Source organism: Pseudomyrmex gracilis, unplaced genomic scaffold, assembly GCF_002006095.1.
Source record: "Pseudomyrmex gracilis isolate BER0280 unplaced genomic scaffold, ASM200609v1 scaffold_237, whole genome shotgun sequence".
Classification (NCBI taxonomy): domain Eukaryota; kingdom Metazoa; phylum Arthropoda; class Insecta; order Hymenoptera; family Formicidae; genus Pseudomyrmex; species Pseudomyrmex gracilis.
This window is the reverse complement of record NW_018020821.1, coordinates 148,424-170,308: the sequence shown is the minus strand read 5'-3', so window position 1 is coordinate 170,308 and position 21,885 is coordinate 148,424. Positions and strand designations below refer to the sequence as shown.

Sequence of the window (21,885 nt, the reverse complement as noted above, 5' to 3'; positions counted from 1 at the left end):
TAATATATTATATGATATCTATCTACACATATTTTTATAGTATTCTTATTGTAAACAGTTTTAAAATCTTCTTTTTACTCTATTTAGTTTGAAAAATTGTAGTATAGTTGAATATATATTACCAACAAATATGTATTGATGTTTCAAATATTGGCTACATATAAACATATTTGTAAATTTAAATTCGTACCGCTAACATGACATAAGATGTATGATAATAAAGTATAAAAAATTATATGTATGCAAAAATTGTATATGTGTTGCGTGTAGTTAACATGACTTATTATGTAAGTCGAACAATACAGATAGACAGATAATTTACATTTGCATTTCACGAATGGTTATTTTTTAAACAATTCAAATCATGACATACGTAATTTTCAAAATAATTATTTCAATATACAATATAAATACGTTTATTATTATTAGCATAGATAAAAATTGTAACAAGACTTTTCCATCGATGTTTGTTTTGCACATTTTCTGATGTACAGTGCATTGTATGACATGCAGATAAAATCGAACAAATAAACGCATTTGCACGGTGAGTTTAAGTGTCGCTTCTCAATTTTCGACTTTGTTTCGATAAATTGGTTAAAGTTTTTCAAGTTTCTTATCCCGATAATGATAATTACTACGTGTTGGATCGAACGCTGTTGATAAGAGATATGTCTATGTGTCGTGACATCATATCAGGTCAAAGTGCGAGTCAGCGCGTGATCGATTAACTTATTATTGCGAAATAATTAGTTATTCCTTGATTTTTCTGACATCAGTATGCACAAACAAATACATTTAAATGATCGGTTTAATAAGTATATCTATTTCATGTTACAAATTGAGTTTAATTTGTGAGATATTGTCACGCGCTGAATCTAAATGCATCATGTGCGTGAGATTACATCACTGATTGCCTTTTTTTGTAACATTTTCGATATTTGCGTCAAGTCATCTCTTCCTTAGATTTCTTGAGAAATCTTTGAAGAGAAATTGCATTGAGATGGATATAACTGCAATGATTATGATAGACTTCTTTACTTATTATCATTCCAATTACACGTTTTACTTTTCATAATTTAACAAAAATTACTTTAAAACTAATGCTGATTGTTGATCTTGGAAATCTTGAGCAAACAAATCGCACGAATATAAATTTGATAGAATGAGATCATCTCTCTCTCCCTTTCCCAGACAAATGCAGATCTTGTAGCAACATCTGTTGCTTCTTCATTTTGCGGATTCTTTCAATCTGGCTGCGATAATCATTATCGCGGTATAAATCATCGAAGCAGCTAATGTATTATTCATACAATAAGATTTATCATAGAATAATATTAGTATAAAAACTAATATCAAATAATTTCGATTACAAATTACACAATACAAAACGGTATTAAATTAATTTTCAACAAAAATTGTTCATTGACGATAATATAAAAATTTAATTTTGGTGCAATCAATTAGCGTTGATTATTGAAAAATATTGTTATTTCATAAATAAAATATAAAATAAAAATTACTATAAAATACAGAAAATAAAAAATTAATATATAAATTAAATAGATTAAACGCGTAACGAAAATGTAACTTGTGCGCGCGCCACGTGTATGAGAATCATTAAAATCGTACTTGTTGTTTAAATGCATGTCTTCTCAAGATTTCACCTGCAGTTGCACCTGAAGAAGTCCAGCGCTACAGCGATGTATAGTATACCATCATGTATTTTTGACTGCGACGTCACCTGATGTCGATCCTCATATATTGAAGAGAAAGAGAGAAACACAAGTCGCGCCGCTTTATGGAATACATAAAAGAACACGCGTGGGCAGGTTTGAATTTATTCAATTAAGCAGCACTTACGCGCGTGTTGCAACTACATGTACACACGTCTACGCACTACGGTGTACGCCAGCAGACTGTTTATCATCGGCTGACAGACAGATGATAGCTTTCGATCGCGCTCTTCTCGTTGCTAACAACTATGAACCGGCGATCTTCCAGTCACAGCGAACATGTCAGTCGCTAGTAACGCAGCGCGAGAGACAGTCATCCCGTGATACTCTCTGATAAGAAAACTCCGCCCAGAATTCGGTCAGATTGTTTCGTCGAGAGAGGAATAATTTTGTCATTTTAAAACTGCAAAACGAGGATGATAGCCATCAAAATAAAATGAGTCAGTCTGACAACCGGCTGGCAGCTTTCGCACAAGCTGTACTAAACCATTATGATAACTAAGTAGTAAACATAACTGAATGTAAAAAAAAAAAAATATAATGTAGTAATTAATACAATATAGTAAATAAAAAATAAAAATTGCAAAACTTTACGAGTAAAAAAATTGTGGCTTTACGAGTAAAAAAATAAGTTTTGATTTTTCATACGTAGACGTACGCATGTTCAGCTCGAAAATAATAACTTGGAGTATAATCTTGTCGCATATCTTAATAAGCATCTATATTATGCACTATGAATTTTAAACATGTGTTTACACAATATAATTTCTCGTATCTATCCGCGTTTACATTCAAACGTCAGATCCATTATAGCAAATATGTTAGTATAATACAATAATTTCCAATGCAATATAACATGTCAATTTTTTGAATATCAGCAACGCGCTGTAGCCTTACAGGTACAAAAAATTACACGTAAAACTACAGTAACATGCGCCAATAGACTATGACATTTATCATATGATTAGCTTTTGTGAAAGAAAGAAATTCACATATTGCGCTGTTTTACATTAAAGAAGAGAACGAGATTCTCTTTCTATCCGCGTGAACGATTTTCTCCAGAATGTAACACGTATTTGTCATCGTTTAGGTCTAGATTTATGAATTAGTAAAAATGTTTAGTTACTGTGAACATCAGTCAGATATAAATAATTTTAAAGCAAACGTGTGAAAAAATTACCAGAGAACAAATAATATGTAAAATAACTGAAACATTTTTTTCCAAATCTATTTTCATCATCAAATCTATTTTCTGCTTCTCTCTCTCTCTCTCTCTCTCTCTCTCTCTCTTTTTATAGAAATTCTTTTTAAGAAATTCTTTTCTTTTTTTTACGTATATAAATTCTCTTTCAGGTCTTTATCGTGAGTGATCCCATGTGTTTTTAGCAACTATCTGACAAAAACCGCTGAGAACCAGAGACAGCTAGTTAATACCGATTGAGAATAATACAAACGTAATTAGGTGCTTTCACACGAAAAATAAATGTGAGAAAACCGGTATATTCGAGTTCAAAATTCGACATATTATCGCCAACGTGTCTTATTATCAGGCCGTGATAGAATGACATTTGTGAAAGACTGACAGTCCGATGAAGATTCATTATCGTCGCCACGATGAAAGGCATGACACGCTATCGCGCAGAGAAACTGAATAGTGCCGCTGCAAACTTTTGTGTGTGCAGCATTATTTTCGTATGTTACAGCTTACAATGTAACTTCGTAGTTATTATTCAAGTCCTTTTTACTTATTAAATGTGTATTTATATTATGTGTGATTTTTCTTTTATTAATTTGATTCTTTTTATCGAGAAAAAAACCACTTGAACGATCACTATCAGATAAAGTTTTGATTGCGCTTTAATTCGAACATTCTTGGATTTGTATCAGAAATTAAAAAAAGGATTTTAATAAAATATTTATTAAAAAATATAAAAATATTTATTTATTAAAAAATATATAACTGAAACAAAATTGTTTGTGAGCAGAAATAATATTTTATTATTAAAACGACTCTTCTGTAAAACTGTACATGAAATTTGTTAAAAATCTATTGATAAAGATTTCTGAAAGTATTTTAGTGTGTATAACGACTTTTTTTGAACAAGATTTAATTTACTCTCGCTTCATTTGATTAAAGAAAATCCTTCAAGTTTCGATGAAAAAGTGTACAAGTAATTAAGCTCTTCATAAGATTTCCATTAAGGAGAAATTAATTGAGCTTTTCAAGTATCTACGGATCATGGCTTGTGTCTTATACACGAGGGAAGTATTTTCATTCTTTGTATCAAGGATGCACGCCTCTCATCTTAAACCGCCTTCAATTAGCGTTTGTTTAGACACCGTAGATCTCTTTAGATCCATTTAGTACGCAGTAAAGACTTGTAAATAGTATTTTGTAGCACCGACAGCTCATCACTTTCCTCGTTATATCTCTTAACTCGATCTTATGTTGTTATCTGACGATAATTTAGAATATAGGATCGCCATATATGTTAATTGTATTGCAAGTCTAATTAAATATGTATCTCGTGCAAACACGTGACGAAATGATAATGCCAGACCTTCGGTTCTGATGCGACAAGTGTATCGCAATCAGCCAAAGCTGGCTTTCTTTCGATAAACTGACACGTGACTCACACAATATACGTCATCAAACAACTTACGCCGCATATATCACGCATCGTTAATACATAAATATTTTTATTTTTTTGCGGTCGGTGAACATAAGGACCATCTTCGCTGTTTCCGTTGTAATAACGACGAGTACATTTTTTTTTTTACATTAATATACTATAAATGACTATTTGAAATGACTATTTGAAGAGTATTAAGACAGAATGCGAGCCAAAACATAAAATGTACGTGTGTGTTTATACTCACAGTTTATACACATTTTGTAAACTTGTATGTATCAAGTGGGTACTTATTCTATTTTAGATTTTTTGCACTTTGGATTTTTTTCCAAATCAATTGGCATTTCAAATAATCATGATTTAACATTATTATACATTTTTACATTACAAAATTACTTAAATTTTGAAAACAGTTACGAGACATTAGTGTTCCCATAGGTGTGCATGTACTTACGTTTTGATTTACTAGCGGTATCAAATGCTGATTGTAACTTTTGTTCCTCCTTGATTTGTTCACGTGCTATCAAACAATCCGCATAACTACAGGAAGTCACATCTTGTACACAGATAAAATCAACAGCTGGACTTTGATCACAGCAACGGAAGTTTCGATGTTTTTCTGTTAGAAGACCTTTTCACAATTCTCTTGTGCGCGACGTTTCCAAGATTTCATACTGGAAAAAGATTGGAAAAGTCGCAAGTTTTTTCAAATTTGTTTTGTTACTTTTGTAAGAACGATAAAAAGAAAAGAAATCAAAAGAAAGTACAGAAAGGATTAAATAAATTTATATATTTAAAGAAATCGGGGAACAAAATGTTTCGACCAAGATTACTTTCATTGACACAAAAAATTGTGTTAAAAAGTACATTTTTCTCAAATCAAATTTAAAAGTATCAAACAAAAAAAAACAAAAATTAATAAAAAAGAATAAGATTCTTCGGGTCTTTAAGATTCTCGGAAGTCTTTAAACTAATGAATGAATTAAATTCGGGTTGTTTGAGCCGTTTTGCAGGATGTTGTGCAGAGAATGTGCTTAAATATATATATATGCATACACATATATTTAACAAAATAATTTTTTTTTTTAAAAAACAATCTGATGTGAAATCATCAAGTTTGCGTCGAAAGAAAACTAACGCAAATAAGAAGTTTTTAAAAAATTTGATTCTAGATCGAGATCAATGAAACGATCTCTTTTGGTAGATAATATTGAAGAGGTTAAAAAACAGAAGTGAAAGAATTGTCAGATTTTTAAAACATGCGAGCATATCGTCAATTCACGCAAACAACACAATTGTGTCGTACCGCCTTGACCTGCAGACAGCGAATTGCCGGGATAAATGTATCTGTCTATAAAAAGCCGGTGTTACAAATTCATACAACCTTCGTTACCTCTGCCCTATCGCTCATAAGTGTGACTAAAGCCAGTGGAACGATCGAATGCGCGCAAGCTGTCCTTCGCCCTGTCACACCACGCAACAAGAAAAATTTTCTATATCTCTACTTACAATGTTACTAATATTTACCAATATTGAATATTGCACTTAAATTGGACTTATTTTATAGACTTATAGACTTTTATAGACTTATTTTATTAACCTTATTTACTAAATGTTTACAAGTAAATATTTAGTAAATATTTTCTTCATTTTATAAAATACATATATAAAATGCATTTTGTAGAACACATAAGTTTATGATTTTTAAGATGTTTTTATGAAATATATTATTGCATGATAATATAGAACACTAATAATATCATTTAACTCTGATTTATTTATACTATGTAAATCAAAAACATATGGCAAAAAAAAGAATTTTTTAAATCTACATATGAATAAAACCGTACATGTATGCGTGTGTTGTTAGAAGCCCGTTACGTTTACTTGCGAAAAGGAAACCTGTCAAACTCTAAATTTTAAGCTGCTATCAGTATAGGATATTGAACAAGCTTATACTGTATAATGGAACATGTGCACGTGTGGATCAGATTTTTCATTCTTCTCCTCATTTTCCTGTTTCTCTTTAACTTTCTTCCTTTTCATTATTAGTGTCGTGAATACGACGTGACTTTTAATTAACGAAAGACTCGCAAAATAATAAAAAATCTAGTAATACATATAAAAAGTAGAATTATTAAAATAATGAAATATGTATATGTGTATTTGAAATATATACATTCAATGAGAAGTTTTCAGTCATTTTCAACCGACTCACGGAAAAAGTTTCGCTGGAACAGACGTTGGAACAGTTCGTTGGAGAAGTTTAATAAACTTTCAGTAAGAATTACGTATACATTTGCAAGCAAAATTTACGCGAAATGATTTAATGTAGCAAATTATTTTTCGTATTTGTAAACACTGCATATATAACATACGTAGCAGTATCTGGTAACCGAGACGTCGATTTAGAACTGTCCGCTGGGAATTTTTCAGACGCAAAACAACAAATATTGGGTGTCGATGATACAAGATCGTGCTTCTTGTATTTATTCAATTTTCATGAACACGAGTATATTTATTTAATTTAATTTTTTATAAACGCGCTCTCTGAAACATAAACAAATTCCTGTTCAATGTTTTTTGTGATATAAACAAATTATAGTAATACATGCGCAAAGGAAACAGAACAAACATAGGATACTTAATTTTCAATACATATACTAAACATGTGTTTTTCTAATAAGATTGCAATAGTGTATTTTTTTTACATGTTATATAGAATATTTACGTTTATTTATTACGTTCATTTTTTACATGTATATTCTTCAATTAATTTAGCATCTTATATAAGACATTACACATATATGTACATATTAAAACATTATTGACAAAAAAATTAGCTGTATAAAGATAAATAAACAATTCAAGTTTAATGTAATAAAGAATACTGAAAAAACAATTTTAATAAAAAAGAATATATAAAATTTATTTAATATAAATTTAAATAAACTAATATAAAAAAATGCACTTTATTTCAGTTCATTAAGTATTAAGTATTTCAGTATTATTTATTAAAAAAAAAGAGTAATATGTAGAAAATATTTCTTAGATAAGCAAAAACTATTTTCTATGGTATAGATATTGATATAGATATGGTATAGATATGTCGTAATGAAAAAAAAGGAAAATATCTCAAAAGACAATAGTTTTGGGAAGTGTAGAAACGCGATGGTTTCGAAATGATACTTGTGTTCATGATAAAGACAACAATAATATAGAGCTTACTTATATCTTTTTAATCTATTGTATAAAGTTATCTGAGATATAATATTATTAATGTTTATTTTTCTAAATTATAGTGGCTGTGATATAAATACAGAGTGACTAAAGTTAACTGATTCACAACACAAAGTTTACAGAGACTAATTATTAAAGTAAACAGACTGCGCGTGATGAAAAGAAAAAATTAAGAGAAAATAAGAAGTGTCTAACTAAAAGTATCTATCTACATATGTATATATATGTAAAGAGAAAAAAATAGGATCAAATATATAAAAGGCAAGAAATGTTTGACTGTCACAATATTGGTGTCAAAAAGTACCTTTATATATTCGTATATTCCTCTCGGATGTATATCACCGGAACGAAGTTGAAATAAAAGTACATGAAGGAAGCAGAAGCGAGTAAGGCACGTCGCGCACGAGACCTAGAAATTCTTCTGTTCTAGTCGACAGGCGGGTCGCATCCTCCCGCAGGGCGAGGACGAAGGACAACGCCGGCGGGCAACGACGACGGCGTCCCCTTGTCAATCCCTCGCGGGCCTTTTGCACGAAGGACCGACGATAGGGAGCATGCGACGCGTGTCCGCGACGCGAGAGTACTGCTCCACACAAAAGGTGGAGGCGTCTGCACGCTCTTCGGTATTGATCCACGTGGACGACGACACTCCTCGTTCGTCCGACCAGCTCCGTCTATTTGTTAGCGTCCATCAGCAATTTGTTATATTTCTAGAAACTGACCATCGCGCTGCTGGCTTATGCATATCTGTTCGCTCAAATCACCCAGAAATCTTTTTCAGCAAATTGGCAATTGTCGAAATCAAAATTAAAGAAAAATATAAATCTTAAAAAATCGAATAACTTCATGAGCGCGATTGCGCGGTAAAGTTCATGTAAGTACCAGTGAATGACCGATTAATGTTCCCAGCGGGTCACATGCGCGTCTACGAGATAAACGAGCTACGATTTTTCGTTCGTAATACGATAGAGATAAATAAGACACAAATGTAAAATATGTAAATTCTATGAAAAAATTAATTCAAGATAAATAACAAATATATACTTTAGTTTTTTCAATTTACGTACGAAATACGCTTATTTCCCGAAGTCTCTTTAAATGAAATCAATAGAATGAATAAACTAATTTTGAAAGTTTGCAATATTCATATATTGAATATTTTGAATATTAAAAAATATTTAAAAAAAAAAACCAAACGAAAATCCGTGCAATTAAAAGTTTGCGTTTAAATTTGAAAGTGGTTTAACAGGACGTTGGCAGGACAAGATAAAACGATATCTGAAGGTGTTATTTTCATCGCTCTCTGAAAATTTACATATTGTCAGAAATTAATTGCTTTTACCTGTAGCTTTTTTTTATATAGAAACTAGTTAATAAAGTAATTTGAATAATATACAAACAATCTAATTTGCAATTAAATAATATATATACAAACTTAAAATGCACTTATAATATTTTCTTTTAATTTTCTTTATTCTTTATTTTTTAATTAAAGAGTTTTGCATTTCAATAAAATTGAAAAATTCTTGATATCTAAAGAAGTGAATTTTGCCGAACTATTTAAAAAGAATATTTGTGATTTAGACAATAGAAAATGGCAATAGAAAATATTAAAAAGCATGAATTCTTTTTTTTAAAAAAGTTTCACTCAAGTTTTTCTTAAAAAATAATATATGAAATATTAATTATCAGTAATACGCGTTACTTTTCAAACATAATTTTAATATATATTTTATATTTTTTACCGTTAAAATTTAGTTTATAATTTAGTTTATATATTTGCGATATTGAATGTTGGTAAATTAACTAACTGAATATTCTTATCTCGACAAAGTAGATTCCTATACAGTATGATGCTCAGTTTTTTATGTGTAAACTATTAGGTAATCTGTTTTTCTATTATATAAAAACGTTTATATTTTGAAGAAATAATTTTTTTGTTATAAAACTTTATTTCTAACTTACTATTATTTTTAAATGATTTTATTTAAAGTATATATTTTCATACATTAAGAATCTGCAATAAGATCAATAGATGGCGATATGTATACTAATAGTACTAAACTACAGAATGATAATTAAAGACTCAGACAGATAAGTATTATAAAATTTTGTTTTAACTCATATTGTAATGATATATATAAGTTTTATTTGTAGAATATATTCAAGTATTATATAAATGTTATACGTTTTCTTTTTGCACATATTTTTCAAGATACATAGACATTATTTCTATAACAACTACATTTATACTTCATCAATTTTTCTAATAAAAATTCGATTTACTTAATTTTGTTACTTACTTATTTCTTTGGTATTATTATGTATCAACATTTCTTTACTTTGAACAGAAATAGATAAATTAAATATTGATACAAAATAAAACTTTGAGACGGTAAATCAACATCTTATTATTCGCTTATTTATGTATGTAATACAACAAAAATTAGAATGTTATACGTTTTCTTTTTGCACATATTTTTCAAGATACATAGACATTATTTCTATAACAACTACATTTATACTTCATCAATTTTTCTAATAAAAAAATACAATCCTTAACATTATTATATGTTACTTATATAAAAAAAATAATAATTAAATCATGATATGTTAAGAGAATTTGCACACTTTGTCTTGATTTATTGTTTAAACTTTAAATAATTCTAATTTTTGTTGTATTACATACATAAATAAGCGAATAATAAGATGTTGATTTACCGTCTCAAAGTTTTATTTTGTATCAATATTTAATTTATCTATTTCTGTTCAAAGTAAAGAAATGTTGATACATAATAATACCAAAGAAATAAGTAAGTAACAAAATTAAGTAAATCGAATTTTTATATGTATATTCTAATATACATATAAAAATTTTATATAAAAATATAAATTATAAGTAGTTTTCTACTTAACAACATCAACTTTTTGAGATGTCATTTTGTAGAGTCATCTAACGTCTAATATATTCAACTTGATAAGTTTAACGTAACAAAATCTTAAGAATTATCTTTGTTTTGGAGATCAGTTTAGTTGAGAAATTGGCTAAAATAAAATTAAGTCGTTAAAAACGGATACCCTTCGAAAAATTTCGAGCTCAATTATCTCATCATTTAAGAAAACAAAGTGCGAGTTCTTCAGCTGATTTTCTTTTTTTTTAGCGTGATAATAATCCTGGCGAAATTGAGCGGCAGCGATTAAGAATCGTTAGAATTCGAAGTAGAATTATGAACCGAAAGAATAACACGGAAGCGAGATCGAGAGAATAGCTTAACTTCAACAAGAGAGGATCAGATAAGGAAGCGGCTCTTCCAGTGACATTTGCTTTATTTAAGGATCGAGATAAGACTCGACGAGGCTCGTAGAAGGTACGTTTTTTGTTTGAGCACGAGCAGGAACAAACCAGGCACACCTCCTTTCCTCTCGCACTCGAGTCAAATATTATCGGGAGTATACATATGTATGTACCTATTTATCCGCTTAGTTTATTTTGAGCACCTGTTTGCAACCTGCAGACATCAGCATGTTCGCATAAATGTGTTATAACGAGCAAATTCCCAATATTCGCGTATAAACATATATAAATATAACGATAAACAATAACGATTTTCAAATAATTCTTTTATCTGAAAGAAAAGAAAAAAATTCTTCTTCTGACAATGAGAAAGATTGGAACTTATATTTAAGATAGATATCTTTTCTTAAAAATCAATGTCTTCGTATAAATAGATCTTGTATTTGCGATACACTTGTGACGGTGAGATCTCGAAACAGGCTCAAATGACATGAATGGGCATATAGTTTTCCCGGCCACATTGCTGGCAAATATTTACTAGAAGAGCCCTTCTCAAATTCCACCAGGCGTCTCAACGTTCATAATAACATTAAAGTTTAAAGTTTCTTTAAAATCATATTTTTTTTTTGCAGTGAGAATAATCGTTTAACACTTCTAAATTATCTAACAATAACAGAGATTTATGCGCACTAAAATGATTTTGGATTGAATTAGTTGTATACTATAAAACTTTGAAAGTATTACACAAAAATGATATATTTTTTTGTAAGCTGTAAAAAAATTGTTTATAAAATATACTATATAAGGCAACACAAGTCAAAATCAAGTGCACATACATTTCCGTTTCGATGTCGAGGGCGTTTTATTATTATTATTATTATTATTATTATTATTATTATTAGGTTGAAATAGCGGGCAAGGAAAGCTCGGATTTCGTTCCCAGGGCCGATGTATCCGTCTGTGCTACGCAGGATTAAGCAATCATACAGACCGATGGTTCCTTGATAGTGATGCTAATGTTGGGTAGAAAGGGTCTAGCACGCGTTTATGGCCCTTTCCGTTTGCTTAAGTAAATCGAAGACATTCGCAGGCGAAGAGCGAACGTAATATATCTCCCCGGAACCGTCAGCCCGCAATAAAAACACTACAACGTCCAGACGCTTTAATGGCGAAAGATACTCATAAAAAACGCATTTTCTTCTCAACCAAAAGTGGCAGTTATGAAGCAAGGAAAGAAATGTTATATAACGTTACCTGAACATGTGTGAAAAGAGAGAGAAAGAGAGAGAGAGAGAGAGAGGGAGAGAGAGACACACACAACAAATTGAAGAAATAATCTATCTCTTTACATGCTTTATTATTATTTAATTAATTACAAATATAAACATATTTTTATCATACACATCGTATAAATTATTTATCTAAATTATAAAATTTTAAACTATTTTGTTTTACTACGTATTTTTATTAATAAGTATGGTGTTTATAAGTTTTAATATTTACATCTCAATCAAAAAATATTCGCTAGTATGGCAAACTACAAGGATTCAAAATCTTGAATCTATCTTGTTTCAAGCTATTCATTTTGCAAAAATAATCGCGATATGAGCATTTAAAATTGGTAGAATCAAAGGTTCCGATTTTTATGATCAATGACAATACGTTATTATACGATACATATATATAAAACTAAAAGTTTTTGATGCTATAAATCGATCTTATTCTTTTGATTAACTAAAAAAGAAAAAGAAAGGGGTTTCAATCATGCTAAGCGATTATGAAATTCTGTCACATCTTGTACGTCTAAATCATTCAGAGTATTGAGTTATTCCAGATCGATCGGTTACTCGAATTTTCAAGAAGACAATATATAAGTACAAAGAGAGAGAGAGAGAGAGAGAGAGAGAGAGAGAGAGAGAGGGGGGGGGGAGAGAGAAATCCATTGCAAATTATGAGTGCAAAAAAGACATTTTGTACTACAGCACCAAAACGGAATATAAAAGTGGGAGGGCACATAAAAACGGTCGGCACGCGGGTAAGGAGATCGCTGCGGTCGATTGGGGAATCATTTCCGTCGCGCCCCGTGGCAAAACGCGCGTTCGTGTTCCATTATCGCCTAATTGGATGAAGATGCACATCTCTTTGTCCCTGCTGGACAAGTCACGAGAGTTCCGAATCCCAGTCTCTCTTATGCTGTAGGCATTAGTGCGATCCCAAGAGGCAACCGTAGGTCGCGTTTAATTGTTTTGCTCGGAGATAATTGGGGGGACAGTGCCTCGCTGATTGGCCGTTACGATGACTTAAGCTTTCGCGGCCTTTAAGTGCTCCATTGTTACACGACATCTTCGGGATGACGCCGACCGAGGCAAAGGTGCCCCTTAAGTAAAAGTTAATCGCTACCAATCCATCGCCTCCTTCAATGCTCACAGCTGCTCTCTCGCCGACTTCGTTTCATCATTTGCGTTCTTCATTTGTGTCAATGTGCAGTAGACATTATGACATCTCTCTATGCAAGCGGTTTCTCACGGCACCTAACTGTCAAGTTCTTTTGGGGATAACGATTTTCGATAGATGACATGCACACAGTTCTTGGACATCGGATTACCGCATTCTTGGAATATATTCCTCTATGCTAGTTTTGGAACATTTTTTCTAGAACATTTATATTATTTGCTATCTAGAACATATTTGCAAAGTTTTCTAACTTCTCTGATGAATTCTGAATTCTGTAAGAAAGATTCTGTAAGAGAGAAGACATTTCTGTATTTTAAACTAACTCATGTAGTTTGTGAATGATTTTTAATTCCACTTAACTTTTTTCAAGAAAACATGAATGTTTAGCTTGGTAAAAGATCGGATTATTAACTTATTGTAAAAGATACAAAGAAAATATGATTCAGAAAACGTAAAGGATCGGATTATTAAACTTATTGTGAAAGATACAAAAGAAAATAGGATTCAGAAAATTTAAATAGACAGAGAATAAGAAAGTGAAGAGACACCTGAAAGGTCACGTTCGAGGAAAAAGAGACAAAAAAGAAAATACCTAGGAACTAAGCTTGTAGACGCATTGGGAAAGCATTGACGTGAGCATCGACGTGACTCGTCACAAGAGTGGCCTCTTCGACTCCGCTTGAGGGTTCGCACAACTCACTCGAGGGGGCTTCAATGCGGCTTATGTCCAAGCCGAGTTGTTTAAGCGGTTGTACAAATAGAATACAAAGCGCCATGCAAACAACCGGCTAAAAGGTTTGAGTTGTAACGCGCTCGAAACGCACTTCATGCGGGTAAACAGATATCGGACTGTCGCCGATCCGCAGGCCGAACATCGGACCTGTAAAGCCGCCATTTTGTACCTGCTACTATAAAACGTTGGCTCTTATATGCGTTAGGCGCCTGTAATGCTGGCGTCTGCAGAATATTTTGTAACCTGTATCTCGAGAAAATTGCATGGTCGTGCTCTATACAAATAGAATATAAATAGCAAGAAATACCAATGGTGGGATAATCCAGTAGAGGATACCTTCTTAAGTCTTTTACTAGCTTCTATTTACCCCCTTTGTTTTCTGTGTACCAGGTTACCAGGTTATAACTCTGCTCGCTGCGAGTATCTTCCGGATAATTTTCTTACTTAAGAGGATTAGGGAAACATTTAATTTCACATATTGATCCCAACACCTGCTCGAAGTTTGACAAAAACACATTCTTTGTTAAGGGAAAAAAGCTGACATGTACATTGCTGGAAAAAAAAAAAAAAAACAAAATTGATTAAGCATATAAAATGCCTTCTTTTGTTTTTGTTCTATTCAAGTTTCCGCGTGTTAATTGTTAACAAGATATAAAAAACTTAATCTCACATATTTCTCGTGTAATCTTTGAAAAAATGAAATAATTAATCAGAAAACAGCGCTAAAAATCTGCGGCGAGGACGAAAAGCGGATTGAGAAATTGCATTATAGAAAACCAAGAAGTTCAAAAGTCTTTTGAATGAAAAATTAAATAGAGTTGCAGTTCGGTGAATAAAAATAATTAGTTTAGTGATGAAGGTGTTACCGAACGGTTTGCGGGATTTTGAAGCAATTAAATAATAAATTTATTTTGTGTGTTTGAACATTCTTTCGAATGATTTTCAATTAAAATATAAAAATCGAGAGCAATCAGGAAACCGAGAAATCGAGAAGAAAAAGAGGAGAGCGAAAGCCGAGTGAGAGGGTTTACCTGCGCGCGCAGAGGTTAAGCCAAACTCTTTCTCGAACAGAACGGACAGGTAGGCGAATAGGAGAACGACTGGCACGATCACTAAATTAAGCCGGATTAGCCTAATCTGGCCCAGCAGATCGTTAATTAATGAGGCTATTAGTCAACGGCGTTGACTATTAATTCCGACGATAGTCATGTCTTGGCGATACGTTATGGCAATATCGTGTATTTGTCACCATCGTCCGGCTCACAAATTGGTTACAGCGCATCTGGAATGTCGTGCTTCTCTTCTTGTCCGTTCATTCTTTGTCTTCCGTTTCTATTTCTGCCTTCCTCTCTTCGTTCTGTCAATTCTTCTGTCTTATATCAGTTGTCTCTCCATCTGTTCTTTTCGTTCAACTTCTGCCCGAACGTTCGTTTTTTTTTGTTATCTTTTTTTTTTTGCGCCAAACGTTCGCCACTGAGCCGTTTGCATAGCGGTGGCGAAGCGTTCGATCGTTATCGGCCCTCATCAACGTCGATCCACTATTAATTTATCGCCGTATCGCGCTGAAAGTGAACGATGCTCTCTCTTCGAGCAGACCACACTCGAAATACCGGTCGCGGGATAAATTTATGGTCATCGGCAATCGTTTAACGGATTATTGATTTCTTATCTGAGATATTTTATACAATGAGCATCTTCATTTACACAGCACGGAAACAATAAACATATTCGTGTATTAGACTCCAACGACATTTTTAATGAATTCGACTTATTATTTTAATAAGTTTTCGTCTATACACAAATAAAAAAACGATTGATAAGTATCTAAAACGACGCGTAGCGACAATAGTATTACATTTTTGTTGTCGTTGACAACATTTTATTCTTCAGAAAAACAAAAATTAAACGTTGTATGTCAAGCCAAAATATAATCATTTACGGAATTGATGATTTCATTGTTGCTCGGAAAAATATCTTTTCATCAAACCATTTTTCAAATTCAAAAATAAATAGAAATCGCACGAGATTATATCTGGCGAATAAGAAGGATAAGAGAGCAATTCGAAGATTAACTCGAAAATTTTGGCTATTGCAACAGTTGAAGTGTGAACTGTGCATTGTCAAAAATCACTGAGAGTATTTATTTTGCGAGCTGTCACACTACGTGCGATAACGAATCAACATTTGTTTTTCTAAAGAATGAAACTAACTTGTCAACAGCATGAGTATTATTGTCGCTATCTATATGTTGTCTTGAACTTATCAATCGTCTCTCGTATTTTATTCATTCATTTACGCGCACAAAAGTATATATATAAGTATATATATAAGTATATATAAGTATATATAAAAAATAGAATTCATCACTCTTTTTATTTGCAACAAAAAGAGTGATGAATTCTATTTTTTATATATTTTTGTGAAATAACTCTAGTCATCTGAAGAGTCGTTTTTTTATGAATATTTCTATTTAAATCAGTAAATAAAAATGTGAAGAAGAATGTTTATATATAAAATTATTTAAATTGCTTTTATATCAAAAATGATCATTTTACATAAAAAATTATATATACTTATACGTGCACAATTTAATATTGTTTAACCTTTTTAAGCTTTTTTTTACACACAATAGGATCTAAAGAATAGTATCTAAAGAAGACGTTTTATTCTTAGTTATCACTAAATTCTTAGTGTCACGTTAAACTAAAAATTGAACATCTGCTTCAGTAACAGATAACGAAAAATCAAAGTAATAACTATAAACTTTAATAATTAAGATGTATGTTCTAAAACGATCTTTTTCGCGTACAAAGGTTAATACATCTTTATAGTGAACATTATACTTTGTACTATATTGTGGCTACTCAGTTTCTCGTAAAGAAAGGTGATTGAGAGGTCGAAGATCATCATGGTATTATACTTTGTCGATGTTCGGATCGCTATAAACGGCTCAAGGTAGTCTCGTGTCGACAGGACGACAACAGCTCCCATTCATTGATCAGGTAGACCCCACGGGGGTTCGGCAAACGCAGATATTCGTTGGTTTCAGTTTAAGAAAGGAAGATCTTCTCTTTGATCAAATCCTAACTAGCGTGCATCCGGACCGGCGCTAAAAAGAGAACGCGCTTTGATACTCTCACCTGCCTATGACAAATTCGAAAAACCCGCCGTCGAATCCGACAGGGATGGAACAATATACAAGATGCGACAGTATCGCGGTATGGAAAACCACCAAGGATGCCTAATTTGGTATTTCGGTCTTTCGATTTCTGCGTTTTTAACTCTAGGAGAGATATTTTGCATGAGATTTGTGCGAAAAAATGCTAAAAAATTTTCCCACCTACCATTCCATCATTGTACACGCTTTTGATAAGAAATATACAAATATTATGACCAATACATCTCATTATGCACACTTCCCGTTAAATAAGTTTACATAGAGATAACGTAAACAATAAAGAGATAATTAGCATTTGAAACTTTTTGTGTCACTTTCTGTTTTTTTTATCTTATTCGACTAAAATTCCTTTTGAATTTCTTTATCTATACCTAGTAAAGATTGAAAAAATATCACAAAGTGATCAAATTGATGATGATGATATCAGATAGGTAATGTTTTTTTTCTCTGAAAAGCATTCTAGTACTTAAAAATAAAATTACATGTCGTTAAATATAATTTTACAATAATTATAAAAATATAAATATAATAAAGAGTGAAAACCTAATTTTTCATTCAATTTAGTTGAAGTGTTGGAATTGCTCATCTATTTTAGAGAATCAAAAAATTGACGATTATTTCGTACACCTTTTGAAGCTCTGGAAAACCGCCTGCAGAGCGAGGTTTCGCACGTTTGTTCGCACCCAAAATTATGACAGGATACTTAATTATCTCTGGAAGAAGGATGTTTTAACTTGGGTGGCGTTGGCATTACCATGCATCTATCCTACCTACCACACTGCCACCAATTCGTCGCGCTCGAGCACGACACAAATCATTACAAAGATAATTTTGAACAGTTAACAGGTAATACGAATAATGTAAAGTATAAATGTATCCCCAAACATTGTAGTTTCAAATTTTTTAAAAAAACATGACAAATCTGTTGTTCAATGAAATAATAACTTGGCGTGTAAGAGAGTTAATTAATAACTCTTTTGATTGAAGTCAATAGTATTGTTACGTGCTTATTTATAGACTTCTAATCCACAACATGGGTGGTTGAGTTTTAAACCTGCATTTTCTATGGTTTTCTAACAGAAACATGTTTTGTCAGCATTATATCATTTATCAACTATGGAATTTTTCAATTTTCAAATTTTCTTCGAATGTGTATGCGAATGCGCGAGAAAGTCTTTCGTTTTCTAAAAAAGGTTTATCTTTTTCCGTTTATATAGAAAAACACTTTCTTCTTAAACGTACCTATACTTATATACAGCAGATAATATTGATATATTGTATTTTCAACAATGACTCGACGAGTCGACTTCTATGGGAAGAGACCGGACGAACTAAACGACTTCCGGAAATGAAATGGAAAAACCGCAAAAACATTCATTAGTTCACGTCAAGAGTTTCCCAGAAATAAATTACATTTGTGAAAATAGCGCATTTTTTATTTCCTATTAATAAATGAGTGTATTTTTTTAAATTTTTCTTTGGTTTTAAGTGTGAATCTACTTTATTAACATACCGTAATAAGAAAAGTAAAGTAATTGTAAGTAAAAAAATAAAAGAAAATTTAACTAAATGTGCCAAAGAGGTAGAAAGTTCTAGACACAAATTTCTGGAATTAGCCTGCAAATGTTTACGATGTCTACATGGTTATTGTATTATCACAATTACAAAATTATAATTTTACATTTGGACTACACGATCACATTGCATTGGTCACGCGTGTGGATTTGAGCCACCCAGGTTCAATCCATTAGCGCTCGGCAGGATACGGTCTTACGCCATCATCAATATTAGGAATTCCCGCCGCGGGCTTTCAACCCTTCGCAAATCCTTTTGATGTTTTTATAGAGTGAAAACAGACCATTTCTCAATCAGTATCTCACTGAAATTCACAACTTACTTATATTTGTTTTTGTATATAAATATTACCTTAGTATATTAGAAATAATACAATTTAAAGCAATTAATCTCTTTTTTTATATTATTATTACTTCGAAATTAGCGTAGCGCATAGTTTTTAATTTTAGCATTATCTAGTTCTCAAGTTGTTAAAGTTGTTAAAATTTCAACACTGTTTGAGATAATAATATATATAATAATATTATATATATTACGTTATCTCTTGTATATTAACGCACAATGTTATACAAAGATTATCTTGTTTTGATATATAGATTGTGATTAAAAAATTAGTAAATTTATATAGATTTGTTTGCTTTTCTACTGTTCCTGTTTTCTAAAAATGAATGAATACTAATATTAAAATATTGACGTTCGTAAAACCGATCACATAAGCAGCAAGCATCATCAGATGCAAAAAAACAAAAGACCAAATTCCGAGAGTGTACAACTTTAGCCATTCTTTCGTAATCCGCCACCCATAGAGGAATCATGAGCGTGGTGGCTCACGTAGACCGATTCATTCTCAAGTGATCGGAGCTACTAATTAACCGTCAAGATCCGGTTCCTCGCAGCTGGTAGCGATGGTCTCTCTCATGCGTGACTTCACGTTCGTCCGAACGTGAAGAAACTTCGGCGGAAAGCAGAAAGACAGATTCTCCGTGGCAGAAAGGACAAAGAAGAAATAATGAAAAAAGAAAAAAAACGAAAAAAGCGAATAAAAAACTTTAGTATTCTCAGAAAGATCGGAAAAATAAGAGAAAGATTTTATTTATAGTTTACCATCAAGAAACTAGAATGTAAATACATGTAAAATACGTTTTGCATGTAAAGCGAAAAAAACTATATTAGAATAGAGCAGTAGTCATTCGATATGTATATTTCCTATACCCTGTCGATTTTTGTCAACCGCGAGAAAAACTTTAGCAAATTAAAGAGCAGATGCGTGAAAAAAGAAGAATATAAAGATGAAAGCACGAGATATACCGGTTATTTTCTTTTCTCTTCTCTTCACAGCTCGCTTTTTCTTCCGCGCGGTTAATTTGGCAAACTTTGAAGAAGGAATTTTTACAGGCAAAAGATTCGTACGCGGAAGGAAAAGGAAGAGCAATGAATATCATTACACACGATCGTGTTGCGCAAATACGATATAGATCGGATAATAAATAATAAAAAAAGAAAAGTTTACAAGCTTTATTTGTTTATTACTTCAAAAGTAGAATGCATATAAAAATAATGAAACATGTACTAACTGCTTGTAACTGCTTGTGATAGTACGTATCGATATGTGCTGTTTCGAAAAAAATTGCAAACCTTTAAAAAATAAGGAATTGTTTGAATAAAAGAAAGATAGAAAGTCTGAATCTACTAATCAAAGATAAATTTTTCCGCGTTTCAACGTAGGCGGTGCTGTCTTCGGTTTGTTCGTAAAACAAGAGTTGGCATGTAGCCACAAACAGGGCCCCTTTCAAGGGGTCCAGACCCGGGCTACGTTCCGATTTGCCTCGCGTGTCGCGTGATTAACGGAACGTTATTAAAACGTATATATCCGCGTGTCCGCGGGGCCACGGGAAAACGTACGGCCGCCCATTAGCCATAGCAAAACCGTGGTGGCTAATTAATCGGAGCAATTAAGAGGAGGAGAATCCTTCTCGGTGAACCCCTCGTGCTGTGCTCGCGTTCTCCCTTTCGTCTCTCTCTTCACCTGGAATATTCCTCTTCTCTTTTCCTCGTTTTCTTCGGTACGAACTCGAACATCGCATGAATTGCCGTATGAATCGTCGGGTCCGCGAAACGATGATCTACGCGCCGTGTATCCACGTCGATTTATTAATGCGCGAGCCCACGGCATTCGTTACTTTTTTCTTCATTTTAGACCACCTCCAGAAGGAGAAAGAGAAAGAGGAAAAGAGGAAGGAATTCTCGATCGGTTCGGTATCGGTCTCGCGGATCTAAAGCTACGAAATGTTTGACAGAAATTTTTACTACGCAAGATAAATTTCCTAGACAATAATAGACAATAATAAGAAAACTAAAAATAAATAATAGCAAAACTTGCTACACATCACACTTAACTTTACATCATTTATTTACTTAAATTTACATAATTTTTTATCAATTGAAGAATTATTTTGTAACACATTCTAAAATTCATAAATTTTGTTGTTAATTTATTCGTGTAAATAATTTGGTTTGATTTTTAAAGAATCAATTGAGATGTGTATATTCCAATGTCTTTGTATAATCTATTTATTGTACGTGTTACATATGTACATAGCATAAATTACTTGACAATCGTTTAATTTAGCACTATTGATAATTCTCTCAGAAATCGGTTTAATATTTTCTCATCGTATGTATGTCGATTCACAGAACGTCGCATGTAGACAAAACCAGACTGCCGTATGGAATAATTAATGATGCGAGAGTGTGAGAAGTACCGCCAGAAATGATTCCCCGAACAGGTGGCTTGCGAACTTCAACGATCTTGTCTAGGTGAGATGACCTATGCGCATCAGGCCGACAAGCGTGGGTTCTGCTTGAGGCCTCGCGTAGAGACGCACGGAATTAATTAATATTAGTAACACTGAGGGAGGCCGTAATTAATTACCGGACCTCCGCAGCCATTAATACGTGTGCACTATGTATGCGAGCCTGTTCGCTCGTTTGTTCAGTTGAGCCAGATAATGATCGCAACCTAATGAAAACATTATGTTCCTCTC

General features: G+C 32.3%; 1 protein-coding gene across 14 annotated transcripts in view; it reads right to left on the bottom strand.

Moving 5' to 3' along the window:
• Positions 1-8,079, bottom strand: part of LOC109859100 (sodium bicarbonate cotransporter 3) — a 40,966-nt gene extending 32,887 nt beyond the window's left edge. For 8 of the 14 annotated variants that reach the window (XR_002250671.1, XM_020437000.1, XM_020437005.1 and 5 more), the window contains exon 1: positions 1,630-2,010. Coding sequence is in view for 8 of the 14 variants with exons in the window: in XM_020437000.1 (XP_020292589.1) it covers positions 1,630-1,646 (17 nt within the window). In the remaining 6 variants the exon portion in view is untranslated. Of the gene's footprint in view, positions 1-1,629; positions 2,011-4,820; positions 5,041-7,910 lie in introns of those variants that run through there. The other 6 variants (XR_002250672.1, XR_002250673.1, XM_020437011.1 and 3 more) reach the window with 4 other exon arrangements.
• Positions 8,080-21,885: the final 13,806 nt, after the last annotated feature.